Here is a 15,106-nt window from a genome sequence, read left to right as displayed (position 1 = left end):
AGGCTGAAACGTTACAGGAAGGTAGAATCTATTGAGTTGTAAGTGATCTGAACGTTTCATGATGATAGCACTTTCCTAAGGGGGTCAAACCATGTCCCAAATGTCACCGGATCTGGTGTCAATTTAAAGAAGTAGTCCAGTTACACATTTGTGGGCTTGTAACTTGGCTTCTGAATGTCCTAGAGAGATCAGGTTTGTTTTAGTGTACTCCAATCAACAGCCCCTACAACCACAAAAAGGAATGGAGTCATTAGCACTTATGGTTTGTAAATGGCAACCAGAATTATGTTGCACAAAGCACAATTTCACATCATTCTGGGTCCATTTGTGTGAAAACAAGGTCCAATCAGGCTGAAACGTTACAAGAAGGTAGAATCTATTGAGTTGTAAGTTATCTGAACGTTTCATGATGATCGCACATTCCTATAGGGGGTCAAACCATGTCCCAAAGGTCACCGGGCCTGGTGTCACTTTAAAGAAGTAGTCCAGTTACACATTTGTGGGCTTATAACTTGGCTTCTGAATATCCTAGAGAGGTCAGGTTTGTTTTAGAGTACTCCAATTAACAGCCTCCATTACCCCAAAAAGGAATGGAGTCATTAGCACTTATTGTTTTTAAATGGCACCCAGAATTATGTTGCACGAAGCACAATTTCACATCATTCTGGGTCCATTTGTGTGAAAACAAGGTCCAATCAGGCTGAAACGTTACAGGAAGGTAGAATCTATTGAGTTGTAAGGGATCTGAACGTCCCCCCCCCCCCCCGACACACACACACACACACGAAGATCAAAAGTCAACTTTGGAAACAACGGCCAAAGAATCAGCTGATCATGATCAGAATTCTGACCTGGATAGATGTGATTTAAGATAAAGTTGTCATTATCTTTTCCTTGGAGCTGTGGTTGTCCCTTATTCAAATCCCTTTGTGTTTAAATGTCATCAGATTTCAGGGTTAGATGTTTTTCTGTTTTTACCCGTCCTGTCCTGGCAGTTCAAGCAGACAGAATGGTTGATCCGAGTGTCGTAACATGCCAGAGCAGTTTTACTCTACAGCAAGAGGGATGTGGGATATTCCTGTTTGTGGCTTGTTAGAGCACATTTGCTTATGCACCAGAGTGGACAGCAGGAAGAAAAGAAACACAACACCAACAAGGAAAGAGAGAGATGGAGGAATGGGAACAACAGGGAAACACAGGTCGGCCACAACAGCGGGGTCCTTATAAAAAATATACAAGGATAAATGGATAGGAACTTTGAAAATATTGTCCATTTATGTAGTAGCGTGTGCATATGTGCATGTGTCTATCTTATAGAATATGCTGCTGTTTTTGTGTGTGTCTAAGTTGTTAATCACTGTGGTTATGGGTCTCTGTATGTGGATTTGTCACCAAAAGTGTTTTTTTTTATAGTTCTTATATGCCCTGCGACAGCCCAGGTCCTACCAGACTCAGGGCCAACGCACGCCCCAACAGCCGATTGCCACCAAAGGGTGGACACCAATCGGCAGGCCCAGAGGACAGACCCACGCACATGGAAGAAGACGAGCCAACTGGAAGACAAAAGGGCACCAGCCCCCAGCCAAACAGGGGTTAGATGGTTTTTCCATCAGCCTGCGTTGGATGAGTGTCTCCATGTTGGGATTTCAGCGCATTTTTATTCTAAGCGCAGGTCTGCACCATTAACACACCAGCAGATGATGTTGCAAGCTGAATGAGCGGAAATTTGCACCCAATTTCTATTTTTATTTAGCTTTAGTAGAGGAAAGCCCTTCTTCTGCTGCTCCTCATCTTTTCTAGCAGATTCATGTGCTGGGGTACTGAGGAGCAGACTCGGTCAGCTCTGGAGTTTGCAGAGGGGAAATTCTAATTTCCTGTTTTTTACATTTGCATAATTTTATGCAGTACTGGATGCAATTCAAAATGTAAAGATGTTCAATACTTGGAAGAAAACAAACTCAAGCAAAATGTCAAAAAAAAGTACAAGAACACAAAAAAATTCTACTTAATTACAATAACATGAGTGAATCTAATTCATCACTTTACAACCCTCTTATGAGCTTTACTTTTATAACATAGTGAGATTTTTCACATTTTATTCGATTTTTCCTGACCCCCAACTCAGTGCATCAAAGGGAGTTCAGAGTGCGCCACTTTTCTTTACAAAATAAAAAACTTTGCGAATGAAGTTTAAAAATAAAGACTGGTTTAAATAACTCAAAAGACCATAAAAATTCAAACATCTTTATACCAACTCCAGCAAAAATACAAAGTTTTTAACATGTATATTTCTTGGGATAATCACAAATAAAGCAAGTATATCTTTCTAATATACAAAATTAAAGTCTTTAAATAGCAACTGCAAAGAATAAACAAGTTCAAGTCAGGTATTTGGTGGGTTGTCTTACATTTCTAAATTCAACAGCCTACGTGAAGTCCTTAAATATCAATAAAAACATGAAAGACCTGTTTGCCATTTACAGATGATTTATCGTCTTGCAGAAAATAAGCATAGTAAGAAAATAACACTGTGCTACAATGCTTTTTTCCTTTTGACCAAACGTATGGAAATTACTGTGGAAGTAAGCAGATTTCACATTATACAAACTTGCATGACATCAGTAAAATAAACTAAAACTGCACATTTCCAGCTTGCAATGGGACACACAAGCCAGCAAACCAAAGTCGTCTTAAATGTTCTGTCTTCAAACACCAGGAGAGTGTATTCAGTGCTGGGATTCATAGCTGCATTGCACAAGTTACTGACACGGTCTCCACAATAATAAGATTCTATACATGCAGAAGCAGGTGAACGTGGGTAATAAAACCTTACCATAAACAACAAAACAACATTTTCATGACACAAAAAGAATGCTTGATTGCGTTAACAGATCTAATCTCAAATACTAATGCAGCCATTACAGCGGGGTTAGGTTAATGCTTTGGGGAAATGGGCATACGAATAAATCCGTCTTGAAAAAAATTCATAAAATCTGAACGCCATCAATATGAGAAATTGCCGACTGAGCAGTAGGAAAAAGACTTGCTTGTCAAACTCAAAATATTATTGGAGGGAGTTTTCACGTTTAGCGACACATTCATTACCAGTACTTTTCATAAATAAGGCACCTGGTCACAATGTCACATTTCCATAATGTGATTGGAAGACTGGCTGGAGATAAAACTTGTTGCACGTAAAAGATTTTTGATTCAAAGCTCCTTTTTCAAAGAATTGTAATGCTGAACGTGCAATCATCTAAAACATTATTATATACAGAAACAGCCAACATGGCAATAGATTGTGAATGCTGACATGTGATTGATGCTTTCTTTTCCCTCCAACTTCTAAAGGGAGTTTTGTCCAGCTAATGTTATCTCCAACCGTTTAGCAGAGTGCAGATACGAGAAGCAATCACAACCGTCCGACATCACAGAAAATTTCACTCCATTTTTTTTTCTTCAACGTCATCTTAAAACTTCCCACTGAGAGGAAAATTCTCCAACAAGTTTGGGAAGAATACAATGATATATTTGGTCCTTTTTAGTTAAATCCGGATAGAAATCGAAAAAATAAAATAACCTACAACTTAAAGACCATTTTTCTACAAGGATGTATTTTATTTTGTCCTGGTGCGCTTTGCAGGTGTCTCCTTAGGTTCCTGGGCTCTTTTAGTGGCTCCCTTAGTTATGTTGCGTGGCAGCGAAGATGTCTGACATCTCTTTATAGCTCCACTTCTTGTCAGCTTAGGTTTATCCACTTCAGCAACTGCTTTAGAAGTTGCTGTATGCAAAGATTTAGACTTTTTGACCCTCTTTGATACATTATTAAGACTCCCACTTGGGGGGACTTCTGCCTCCATTTTTCTCTGGGACCTAGTCAGCACCTGGTCAGGTGAGGCTGGGGCCTTCTCACCCACAATCTGCTGTGGGACTTCAGCAGCATTCTCACCGACTTTGGATTCGGCAACTGAACTCGAAGAGGGTTCGGCTGCTTGATTTTTCACAGAATTCACTTTGTTTACTTCACTTTTTTCTAATTCTAGTTTGTCCGCTTCATTCTGTTTTTTACCAGTCAATTTGTTTTTTGATGTTTCTGAGGAGTTGGGTTCAGATATTTTGGGAGACCCGAGTCGTTGAGAAGATCTCTTTGGTATTTCTTTTCTGTTTGTATTTCTTGGAGTTCTGACACCTTGAGCCTTGCCAGTCTTCTTTTTGACAGAATACTTTGCTGAGCTTTTTGCAGCCAACATCGTCCTTCTCTCCAGTTTAGCGGCAGACTCTTTCATTTTTTTGCTAACAAGAATGGTCGGTTTCTGTCCTTTCATAGATGACTTCAGTTGCGGCTTATCAGCAGATTTTGTCGCAGCCAGCGTTTTCATTTTTTTGTTTGTTAACAGTTTTGATGCCCCCTTCAGTCTAACTGTAGTGTGCTGAACCTGCATCTTCTCTCTGATGTTGGAGTACTTCCTCAGGATTCTGGCACTGGCTGGATTCTTAGTTCCTGAGGATTTTTGGGATTCAACTTTTTGTGGGCAGGCTTTGTCAGAGGACGGCGGCTTGCTCAGAGCTTGCATACTGCAAGGAAGTTCTGTCCTCTCCTTCCCTTTAACTGCATTTGCCTCTTGCTCAAGTGCTTTAGCAATAAGCTTCAAACTCTTGGGATTGCTTTTTACAGGTGAAGCAATGGCAAACTTCTTTAAATGTTTCTTTAAGCGCTCCGCCTGGAGGCTTGGAAACACTCCCTGGGAAGGCCCTGACACACTTGAGCTGTGGAAGCACAGCTGAGTTTCTGACGGAAGACGAGTGTTCACCTTCTTTACGATAACAAGAGACTTGGTTTCTGTTGATTCAAGGAACCAGTGACAAATACTGGTGAGATCAAAACCTTTCATGAACAGCATTTGAACTGGGGAGTATTTCTGCTGCTCGAAGGACTTTGATTTTCGAGTCCTGCGTTTGCTTTTCCATATTGCTGCCTGTCTGTCGGATCTGTTTTTGTTTTTCACTGATGGCTGGCCCTCTTTGTCCATTTGCACCCAACCTTTAAGCATTTTATCATATTTGTTATTCATATTGTTGATTAGGTTTTGGTTCGCTTCTCCAGTTAATGACTGTAAGAATTTGTTGACAGTTTGTTTGGGGGGCTCCTGCTTTGGCGGTACCAAAGAGAGGCCAGTGTTGTGAAGAGAGGGTAGGACTGAATAGGGTCTCATCTGAGCTTTAGGTACTCTCTCTGGTCCTGCTCTAACTGAAGAAGCTGAACTACTTTGTTTTGGAGAATCCGTAAAGGCATTGGCAGGTGTGTTAGATCTTTGTGATCTCAGAGAAAGTTTCTTGTTTTCTGGTGGTGACAGATTATCAGACTGTTGGGATGTTTCGATCTTAATGGTCTCACTTCTTAAAGGCATTCTTTTGGGTTTGTCTAAGATTAGAGGACTTCCATCATCTCCACCTGCAGATCTGTTCTCATCTTTCTTCTGAATCAAACTAACATAGCCTGCATCTGAATTCTTACGGAGAACCCGTTTACTTCTTAATGGCAAAGATTCGGGTTGTGTTTCAGTCTTAGCTGGACACAGATTTACTAAAGGAGATGAATCCTCACTGAGCTGTTCCTTATAACTATTAATGCTGTCTGTTACAGCCTTGGATGATCTTAGCCTGGGCTTGGTTTCTGATCCTTTGTCTATTTGGGGTTTGGCTTTATCTTTGGGAATTACCTCAGCTAGAAGTGTATTTTGTGTAAATTGAGAGATTGCCTCAACTGGCTGGTTCTTTTGAACAACTTCACCAATTACCTCAGTCGCTGGAGAGCTGTGGGTATCTTCAGAGATTCTCACATCTGATTGCGCAATTTGTGTATCATCAGAGTATGTCTCTGCTGGGTGAGTACTGTGTGTATCTTCAGAGTTTGCCTCAGCTGGCTTGATACTGCGTGTATCTTCAGAGTATGTCTCAGTTGGGTGAGTAACGTGTGGATCTTCAGAGTTTGCCTCAGCTGGCTGGATACTGTGTGTATCTTCGGAGTATGTCTCAGCTTGATGAGTATTTTGTGTATCTTCAGAGATCTCAATCGACTGTGTATGTTCTACAGTTTTTGAGACAGTCCTTTGTTTGAGGTGTTTAGACGATGAGGATTCAGATGACCTGTTTAACGAAAATGTGGTAATAGGCAATGAATGAGGAACTAGCAAAGGGGGAAGCTGTTCGGCAGGAGGAAGAATAAGGGTTGAGGGTGTTGGAGGGGAAATGGAAGTGATCACATTTGAGGCAGGTGTCGATGTTGGAGTTGCTGTCAGTTTCTGGCTGGTTGATCTTAGTTGCCGTTTGGGAATGGCACTTTGACCCTGGTCAGCAGGGTGATTAGACTGCACTTTACTTCTCAGAACAATCTTTCGTCGCTGACTTTTTGGAGTCTTTGAAGGTAATTTAGATGAATGGCTTGATGAGGTGTCAGAGGAAGGTTCTGTCAGCTGTTGTGTCACTAGAGGAGTATCTACTGTTTCCAAAGGTACATTCTGAGGTGGAGATTTCTCCAATTTTTCATTATTAGCTAATAATCCAATAGTGAGATCAGGAGAGTTGTCGGGTTTGGTAGGTTCATTCTGACTAGATGTTCCCATGGTTTTACTAAGTGATATAGGGCTGTTTCCTGCTCTGTGGCGCAGACTTCTGTCAGAAGCCGATACGGGTTTACCATTGACATAACCCACTATGTTGGTTTCATTTTCTCTCATCGATTCTGGTAACAACATCTTGGTACGTTTTTTCCTACTGACTTTCTTTAAGGGTGCATCAAGTGACTTTGACGCATAACTGTCCTCATTAGCATTTGTTTCTACAGGATTTAAAGTCTCCGCTGCTTCAGGTGTTTGAATCTCTGGCTGTTTCTCAACGGGCTCCTCTGCTGAACCCTCGGCTGTCAACATGTTTGTATCTTCACAATTGTCATGATGTATTTGCATGTCTGGCTGAAGTTCTTGTTGTTGCACCTCTTCTATAGTTTCTTCCTTATCTTCCTCCATTCCTTCTTCAGTTTGACTAACTGCTGAAGAGGAATCAGTCTGCTGAGGAAGAGGATCACTGCTGAGGAGTTTATCTGGTGAAGGCTGGGGCTCAGCTTCTTTTGTAGTAATATTCTCTGGTGGTTCTACTTCTGTTTCTGCAATGGTTAGCTCCGCATTGTCTTCACTGACCTGCTGTGCTTCTGGTTGAGTGTCTTTTGTTGCTTCACACATAGGCTGTTCAACTACCTCTGCGTTTTGTATTGTTATCCCTGAATCTGTGAACTTTTCCGATTCTGCGTATGTGTCCACGTGAGTTTCTTTATTCTCTGATGGGAGATTTAATGGAGATGGTGGACTGGCCTGCCCCTTCTTCTCACACTGATCTGTCTGACTCATTTCAACTACAACGTCTGCCTTACTGGCTGCTATCTCTACCACATCGCCTGCTCCTGGAGTTAGACTCTCAGACTCTTCCGTGGGCATTTGCTGATTAACTGTCTCTGTGCATTCTCCAGCAAAAGCCATATCAACAGGTGGTACACCTTCAGGCTTTGAAAGTATTTGTTTCGGGGTGACCAATGTGATCAGCTGTGGTATTGGATTTGGACAGTTGCCCCTTCCAGCCAACGTACGGACCGTTTTTAACTCCCAGATTTCATCTGAATACATATGCCCTCTGGTGCTTTTTCTAGCATTGCGGCGCGGAACCAAACTGCGGCGCTTTTTGTGAAAACACTCTGTGATTGGCTTGTCAATAAAAACAATGTCACGATGACCAAAATCGGGGTCAACCATATCTTTACATAAAGAATCCCTGATCTGATGCTCAGACAAAGTCCTGGCAGTCTTCCTGGCAGTAGGAGCAGAATCTGAGGGAATGGTCACATGGACTGGAAACACTTTTGCTGGTGTATCTTTGGGGTGCTCAAAAATGTCCATCGGCCTAGCATGATGTAGGAGACTCACCGGACTGCGTCTTTTCACTGATGTATTAAGTCTGGCTCTGTGAGTCGCCCCCCTGCCGGATGAATTTGTGTTGCTCTGGTGGTTTTCATAAGCCTCAGAGTGTGAAGACAAGCTGCCATCAAGCACACAGGACAACTTTTTACCAGCAGCAGCACTGTTTGCCATGATTTTCATTTTAAGAGGTGCATGATCACTGGTACTCTTGTTGTCTCCATCTACTGAATTAGTTTTGGCCTGAGGTTGATTATTCTCCGACTCTAAACAAAAAATATCCAAAGCAGAGTCAGCAGAGGAGTTCAAGGACACCATATTCTCAGATATCTTTTTCAGTGCACAGCTTTTAGGAAGTGAATGAGTTGTTTCCTGGAGTTCTGCCTTAGGAGTGGATTCACATGGAGGTTTTAGCTCGGGAAGGGATTTATCTGGGATGGCTCTGCTGGAGTTCTCGTTTAAACAGGATGCTCCTTGGGTGCCAGCAGCAGAAGAGTTTGAAGCTTTAGAGGATGCGTGTGCTTTGACTTCTGTTTGAAGAAAACCTATGGCATCAACAATCTGCTTCTGATGGTGGGAACAAAGTTTGGACATAAACTGTTCCAGTGTGGAGGTGGACTGCAGGTCTTTTGCTTTTGCAATATGGAAGTCAGGAGACTCACTGGGAAGACAGCAGAAAACAAAACAAAATAAATATATTAAATGTAAAAAAAATAAATAAATAAAAGTTTCACTCAGCTGATATGGCAGCCATAATAAATGTTTTACAAACAAATCTGGAAAAATTAAAAAAAATTCACAAATACATTCCAATAATTTTAATGTTGCATATTTATTAGAAGAATAAGCCAATTTAAAAGTGACCAATTAGATTCATACAGCTACTACAGAATAAATTAACATCATTTTTACAGTATGCATACATACAAGCAAAAATACTACATGCACAAGACATTTAGTAACTGTAGACCAGTTTGATGTAAATAAGTCAAATACACAATCAATCAATCAATCAATCAATCAATCTGAAAATAAGTTGAAGGAGATACACCAGTTTGGTGTGTTTTATCATAATTATTTTATTACTGTAGTGTCTAGATAAGTTATCCTAGTTATCCTTGGACTTTTAATTTTGCTGTTTCTTAAAGATGTTTCACCTATAAAAAGATAAAAGGATTGGAGGTGAAATATTTTTCGAGAAACAAGAAAATAAGTTTCACGTGCTTCCTTCAAATAAAAAACAGAACTCCTATGCCTCATTCACCCCTGGTACAGAACGGCTGGTGTCCGAACTCTGTACGACTTCCACAAAGATCAAAAATCATTACGTCCAATCAGAACCTTCTTACCAGCTGCGGTGTGGTGTGGATCCAGAACTCTGGAAACATATTTTATGTGAATTGTCAGGAAGTTAAAAGAAATTACATGATTCAGACAGAAAGTGGGATGTGTGCCAGCAATCCACATCAGATATATTTCTAAATAAAGGTGTGTTGAGTATTTGTTTTATTATTATTATTATTATTATTATTATTAATGAGGAAGATATCAGTCTAAAGTGTATGATAGTTCATGTTATATTTACAAGTATATCTTAAAATCTGCTATGTCAAAATTATTTGGTGCTCTAGTTGGAGCGAATGTGCGAAACCGGACCACATCCGTTCCATGCTTGGTGTGAATGAGGCACAAGGATCACATTATCCTGGATAAATGAGAATCTATGCCAACATGTAGATGCAAGTGCTCAACAATAAAATAAATGAAAAATAAAAAATAAAAAGCTATAAATTAGTCAATAAATTATAATTTCTCATTTTTGTGTTTTTGTACAACAGAATATTTGTGGTCGTAAAAACAAAGTAGTCATTTAATTAAAAATATATATACTTATTTCAGCTCTGCGAAAAAAATTACTATTAAAATTGAGGGTGCAAAAATGTGTTAGTGAGCAGTTTTGGGACTTTTTGCTGTAAAACAAAACTTTACCGTTATGATGTTTTATTACAAAGTTCTGTCATAATAATTTGAGTGGTTCGAGGCAAAAAGGTGGGTTTCTAATGCATTTTCTGTTGGTCAACATTTCACCTGCATTGAGGTTTCATTGACATTCTTCTTACATTTAAAAAAAATCTCAAACTGAAAAACTGAAAAATGCTTTTGTCTTAAAAATTAATCTTTTACGCAACTCATAAAAAATGCTAATGCAAGACTAACTATTTTAAAACTAAGAATTAAAAAACCAAAGCCTAGAATATATATGTATTTTTAATCATTAGGCTTAAACTTCACATCCCTGCGTGAAACATTTCGGGAGTAAAGCCGAGTACCTGAATAACGTGAAAAGTGTGTCATCCCTGAGGGTGTCGTTTAGCATCGCCGTGAGGAACTGATACCAAACACATGCTTTTTTCATCCAGTGAAATAACAAACCCAATCTAATAAACACAAGCAAACCAAATTACAGCAGAGTAACACAAAACGTCACACGCTTGTGTTAAAGAAGGTGTAACTCTGAGCTGATAGACTATAAATTAAGGTTAAAAAGAGGCATTTATTCTAATAATCTTAAACACTACCCTTAAGTTGTTTGGTTTCAAATTTAATTTAAGGTTATGTTAATCTTTTTAACATGTTGACACAAAAAGTTAAGAATTTAACAGCAAAATGCCGTAACGACAGAACTCACCATAATATACAAGTTTCTTAAAGATGCACGTGACTTAATGCAATCATGCAAAACACTCAGCACCATTCTTTTATATCCTTTAAATGTCAAACCCAATAAATTAAAGCCGTTCGTGTTTCTGTGAATATTCTAGTCTTTGTAGGAGCCAGACCACCACCACCACCATCGCCAGGTAATGAAAGACTTTGGTCCTCACATATTTACAAAGCCAACATATCCTAAAATAAATTAGAATAATGGTAAATCTTCAGATTAGGAAAAACATTTACACATTTTTTAAATACATAATAAATTTGTCTTTTATATTTCTGAATATTTTCTTCATTAAAACTGCTTACATTCATGATTAAATAGTGTTAAGCTATACTAAAAACCTTAGATTATTGTAGTTCTATTCAAATTTGTCTTCTCCGATTCAACAAAAATCTAAAAATTCACACAAAACAGGAAATAATTTTTAAATGCTTTTGTTGCAATAAAATAATGAAAAGGCTCTTAACTGCCTTCTCGCTCCAAAGTAATAAAAACACATAACGTAGCACAGTTAGCATACCAAAAAAACAAACACACGGCAGTATTTACAAATCGTGGATCATTTTTCTGTTTAGCCTTTAACCGTTATCTTTCTGTTTCATGAGAACCTGCTTCAACAAATAGATGAGAACAGTAAAATCTGATATGTTTGATTTCCAGATGAGGTAGTCAACCATTAGCACTGGTACACCAGACAGAACTTGGGCTAGAGAAAGTGTTTGTGTACAACTACTCAATTTATGCTTAAAGGACTGGGATTAACTGTTAATTTATGTTTGAAGATTGTTCGTGCTATAAATTATTGAATGACTCATTTAAAATTGAATGACTCATTTAAAATGCGCCAAACTTGCTATTGTTATGGAGGGATTTTGCAACTATGAGAAGAACAGTAAATATGTTTTTGCCTTAGAGCTAAAAGGAAAAGTGAATATCTAAAGGCTAATTATAGCTTAAAGTGTTGCCTTTAGAGTAAAGAGTGCCAGCGTGTAAACAAAATAACAAAAAAACTATTGCTGCTAATAATATCCAAGTTCTCAAGTCCCTGAAGTTTATTATAATCTTCAATTCTTGCTTGATTAAAAAAATTGAAATACATTTTTTCTTTTAATCAAATTATTTATGTTCATTTTATGCAATGCTGCACAGCTTAAAAGACGCAGGAACTTGAGAAGTAATATCTGTTAAGTTTATCCGTCCACAATGGGCAGTGTCCCAATTATTCTGGGGTATCCTGAGGTAAAAGTGTTAATTCACCATGAGGTGGTCTGTTGAGTGAGGTTGAGTCAAAAACCAGAGGCAGAGAAAACATTGAGCGACTGTAGAAAAGTATAATCTAATCCTGATCAGAACCAACTGAACGTGGGCGTAACAAAGTATTCAAACAAAACCCAATCATGTGTTTGACAATAATTCTTCTCACAAGTAAAGCTTCCTTTGTGAAATTAGAGCAACGAAAGACAAAATATTGACTTAAACATGCTAAGAGTGCATTACTTTAAATTAATCTAGCTACAGAAATAAATTTGAATTTTGACCGTTTTAACAGAGAGATATTGGTAGGCGGTGTGTATTGAGGCAATAAAATGCCATTCTAAAACATCATACAGTAAGTATGTAGCTAATCATTTCTACTGTACATCTAAACTGTAAAATCTTGTTCTGGCATCATTTCATTAATGGAAGAAGAAATTTTTACCTAATTTAAGTTGCATCTTAAGAGGAAATACCTGAAGTCTTCAATAAATAAATGAAGGCTTTTGCGCTGCTATGCTGTTGACAGCTTAAGGTAGGTTGTAAAGGTATCTGAGGTTAGCATGCTTATCAGGTGGAGCGAGACGGATTAACAAGGAATCACTGTACCTGAGATTTGTGATGTTTAAACATTACCTGCTCAAACTGTTCCCTCGACTATCATCGCATCTTGAATCTGAATTCCTTTTTTTTTTGTTTTTTAAGGTCAACGAAGGCATTTAAAAAAATGTCAATTTTATAGAAGTTAAACATACAAAAATGTTTGCGAATACAAGTTCGATTGGGAAAAAGAGGATAAAGAGCAAGTCTTTAATGCTAAAATACAGTAGATATAAATAAATATATTATAGAATGATCTATTGAATAAATATATTAGTGTTTGGACACATTGTTACAGTGTAAGAGTCAGACAGTGATGGTGACTTTCACCTTAATCAGATCTAATTTGCTTTCAGCATTCTGCAAGGCCTGCACACTCAACGCTGTTAATGCAGTTTACCATACTAGTTCTGAGAGGGGACACACAGGGGCGCAATACACTAAGCAGAAAATTTCAGTGAGAAAGTGTTTCAAAATAAAACATTTACAGTGCTATGGAGTGTTTACAAAGCTTAAACATGCCTCTCAGGCACTGTGTGTATTGCAGAGGTGTTTGAAACATAATCATTGTATTAATAATCAGTATTAAATACATATATTGAGGTTTTTGTTTTTGGACAACCACGCTACTACTGGTGTCTGGTAGACAAACTGCTTAAAAGCTCATCACTCATTGGAAAAGAGGCCTCAGTCGTGTAAAACAGCAACGCTATCTTCAGATGCCTTCTCCCTGTCCTCGGGGTCAACGTTCTGAGACGCTGGAAGCTCCTGCCCTTCAAGAGACTGTGAAACACCCTGCTCATCCACCTGACTTATCGGCCTGGTTTTCTTTTTGGGGGGGTGCTTTAAGGTCCCCAAACGCTCTTTAACTTTATACTCCAGGGTACTGTGTGGGACGCCGTAGATCGATTGAGCTTTAGACACACTCATTTTCCCACCCATCACAACCAGAATGGCCTCTTCCAACAGCTCGGTGTTGTATTGTCGATATCGTCCCCGCTTCTTCCTTGGCTGCTTGTTACCTGGATCTGACTCTGAATCCATAGAATAACTAGGGCCAGAGCTTTGGTGGTCAGAGGAGAAAGGCCAGTAATCCTTCTCTGAACCTGAACTATTAGAACCCACACTGTTCCTTTTCTGGATCTGTCTGGGTCGAATTGCACAAAAGTTCTTTCCAAGACCATTCTCACAACGTGAACCTGAATATTCAGTGAAATCCCAGGACGAATCTGTTCCTGTGGCTAAAACTCGAACCTGAGGAATCTTGAGGTCAAAAGACGATGAACGAGAAAGGGGAAAAGCCCGATCCTTGAATGCATTCTTCAAGCTTTCTTTCTCAGTTGAAAGTGACTTAGAAAACAGTCCTGCAGCTTCCAACAACCTGGGTATGTCCTTAAGGTGCTTATCAGCTCCACTGCTGGTTTTGAGTTTGACTAGAGCCCCAAAGTGAGATTTGGAATTTGAGGAGGAAGAAGATGCCTTTCCTAAAAGCTCAGTAGGGCTGGACCTTGTGTTATCGTTGAGAGAAGACTCTGGGTCGATCTCCAGATTGCCCTCCTCTTTGATGTGCAGCAAGTATGCAAGTGGCGAGGTAGGATTATTACTGGCGGAGTGGCCGAAATTCTCCCTCTTCCTCCCATCCCGTAGGCTCCTCTTAAACAGCCCGACTTGTCCGTCCTCGCTCAAGGATCGCCTGATTGGATGGAAGGAAATTGGATGTAAGCAGAGCTTGCACAGTGCCCTTTTGTCTTTTTAAAAAGTGGATGGGTTGGGAGGGGGAAAATGTTGGCCACTCCTTTATTATATGACCTTGCTTTGGTAACATCACTAGTTTTTAAGTTAATGTCCTTGGAAGTGTGTGAGGCTTAGGAACAAAAAAAGGCTCCAGTTTTACAATCTTTTATTTGTTTTTTAGATCAAAATTCACAAATATCGCAAGAAAATAAGAAAACAAAAGCAAAGAAAACAATAAAAGTAAGCAAAGAAAGCGCATTTATTTAGTACACATACACGTCTTTACATCCCTGTGGCTTCAAATGCACAGCCAGGAGGAGGGATTGTTGCACTAAAGGAGCTTTGCATGTAGGTTTAAAGCAGAGCGCCACAACTATGATTATTATTGTAAACACAAATGTTTATATTTGTGTGTGACGTTACCACAGAACAAGCACAGCAATAAAAGAGTATGCCAGCAGAGGGTTGTAGTGTCTTTTAAACACAAAATCACTTATATATTCACCATTGGTCTAAATCATGGGAAATAGGCACTTTAAATATACACTTGAAAATGTTAAAATATTAATATATATATTACATTACCTTAAGTGAAACTTTTTGGCATTCGTAATTTACTTTTTTCTATTTTATTTTTCATGTAATACTTGGTCTTTCTGAGTGGTTCTGAGATTTATACATATATATATATATATATATATATATATATATATATACATACACACATATATATATATATTAATATACATATATATATATATACATACACACATATATATATATATATTAATATACATACATATATATATATATATATATATATATATATATA

At 38.7% G+C, this 15,106-nt stretch overlaps 1 protein-coding gene across 4 annotated transcripts in view; it reads right to left on the bottom strand.

Annotated features, from left to right (window-relative positions):
- Positions 1-2,230: 2,230 nt before the first annotated feature.
- wu:fc17b08 (ligand-dependent corepressor) overlaps positions 2,231-15,106 on the bottom strand; it is a 32,002-nt gene continuing 19,126 nt past the window's right edge. For 3 of the 4 annotated variants that reach the window (XM_070542408.1, XM_070542407.1, XM_070542409.1), the window contains exon 7: positions 2,231-8,625. In XM_070542408.1, the coding sequence (XP_070398509.1) occupies positions 3,618-8,625 (5,008 nt within the window). In that variant the 3' untranslated portion in view covers positions 2,231-3,617. Of the gene's footprint in view, positions 8,626-8,777; positions 14,234-15,106 lie in introns of those variants that run through there. The other variant, XM_070542410.1, reaches the window with a different exon arrangement.

Source organism: Nothobranchius furzeri, chromosome 12, assembly GCF_043380555.1.
Source record: "Nothobranchius furzeri strain GRZ-AD chromosome 12, NfurGRZ-RIMD1, whole genome shotgun sequence".
Classification (NCBI taxonomy): Eukaryota; Metazoa; Chordata; class Actinopteri; order Cyprinodontiformes; family Nothobranchiidae; genus Nothobranchius; species Nothobranchius furzeri.
The sequence above is the reverse complement of the archived record's forward strand: the minus strand, read 5'-3'. Positions and strand labels throughout refer to the sequence as shown.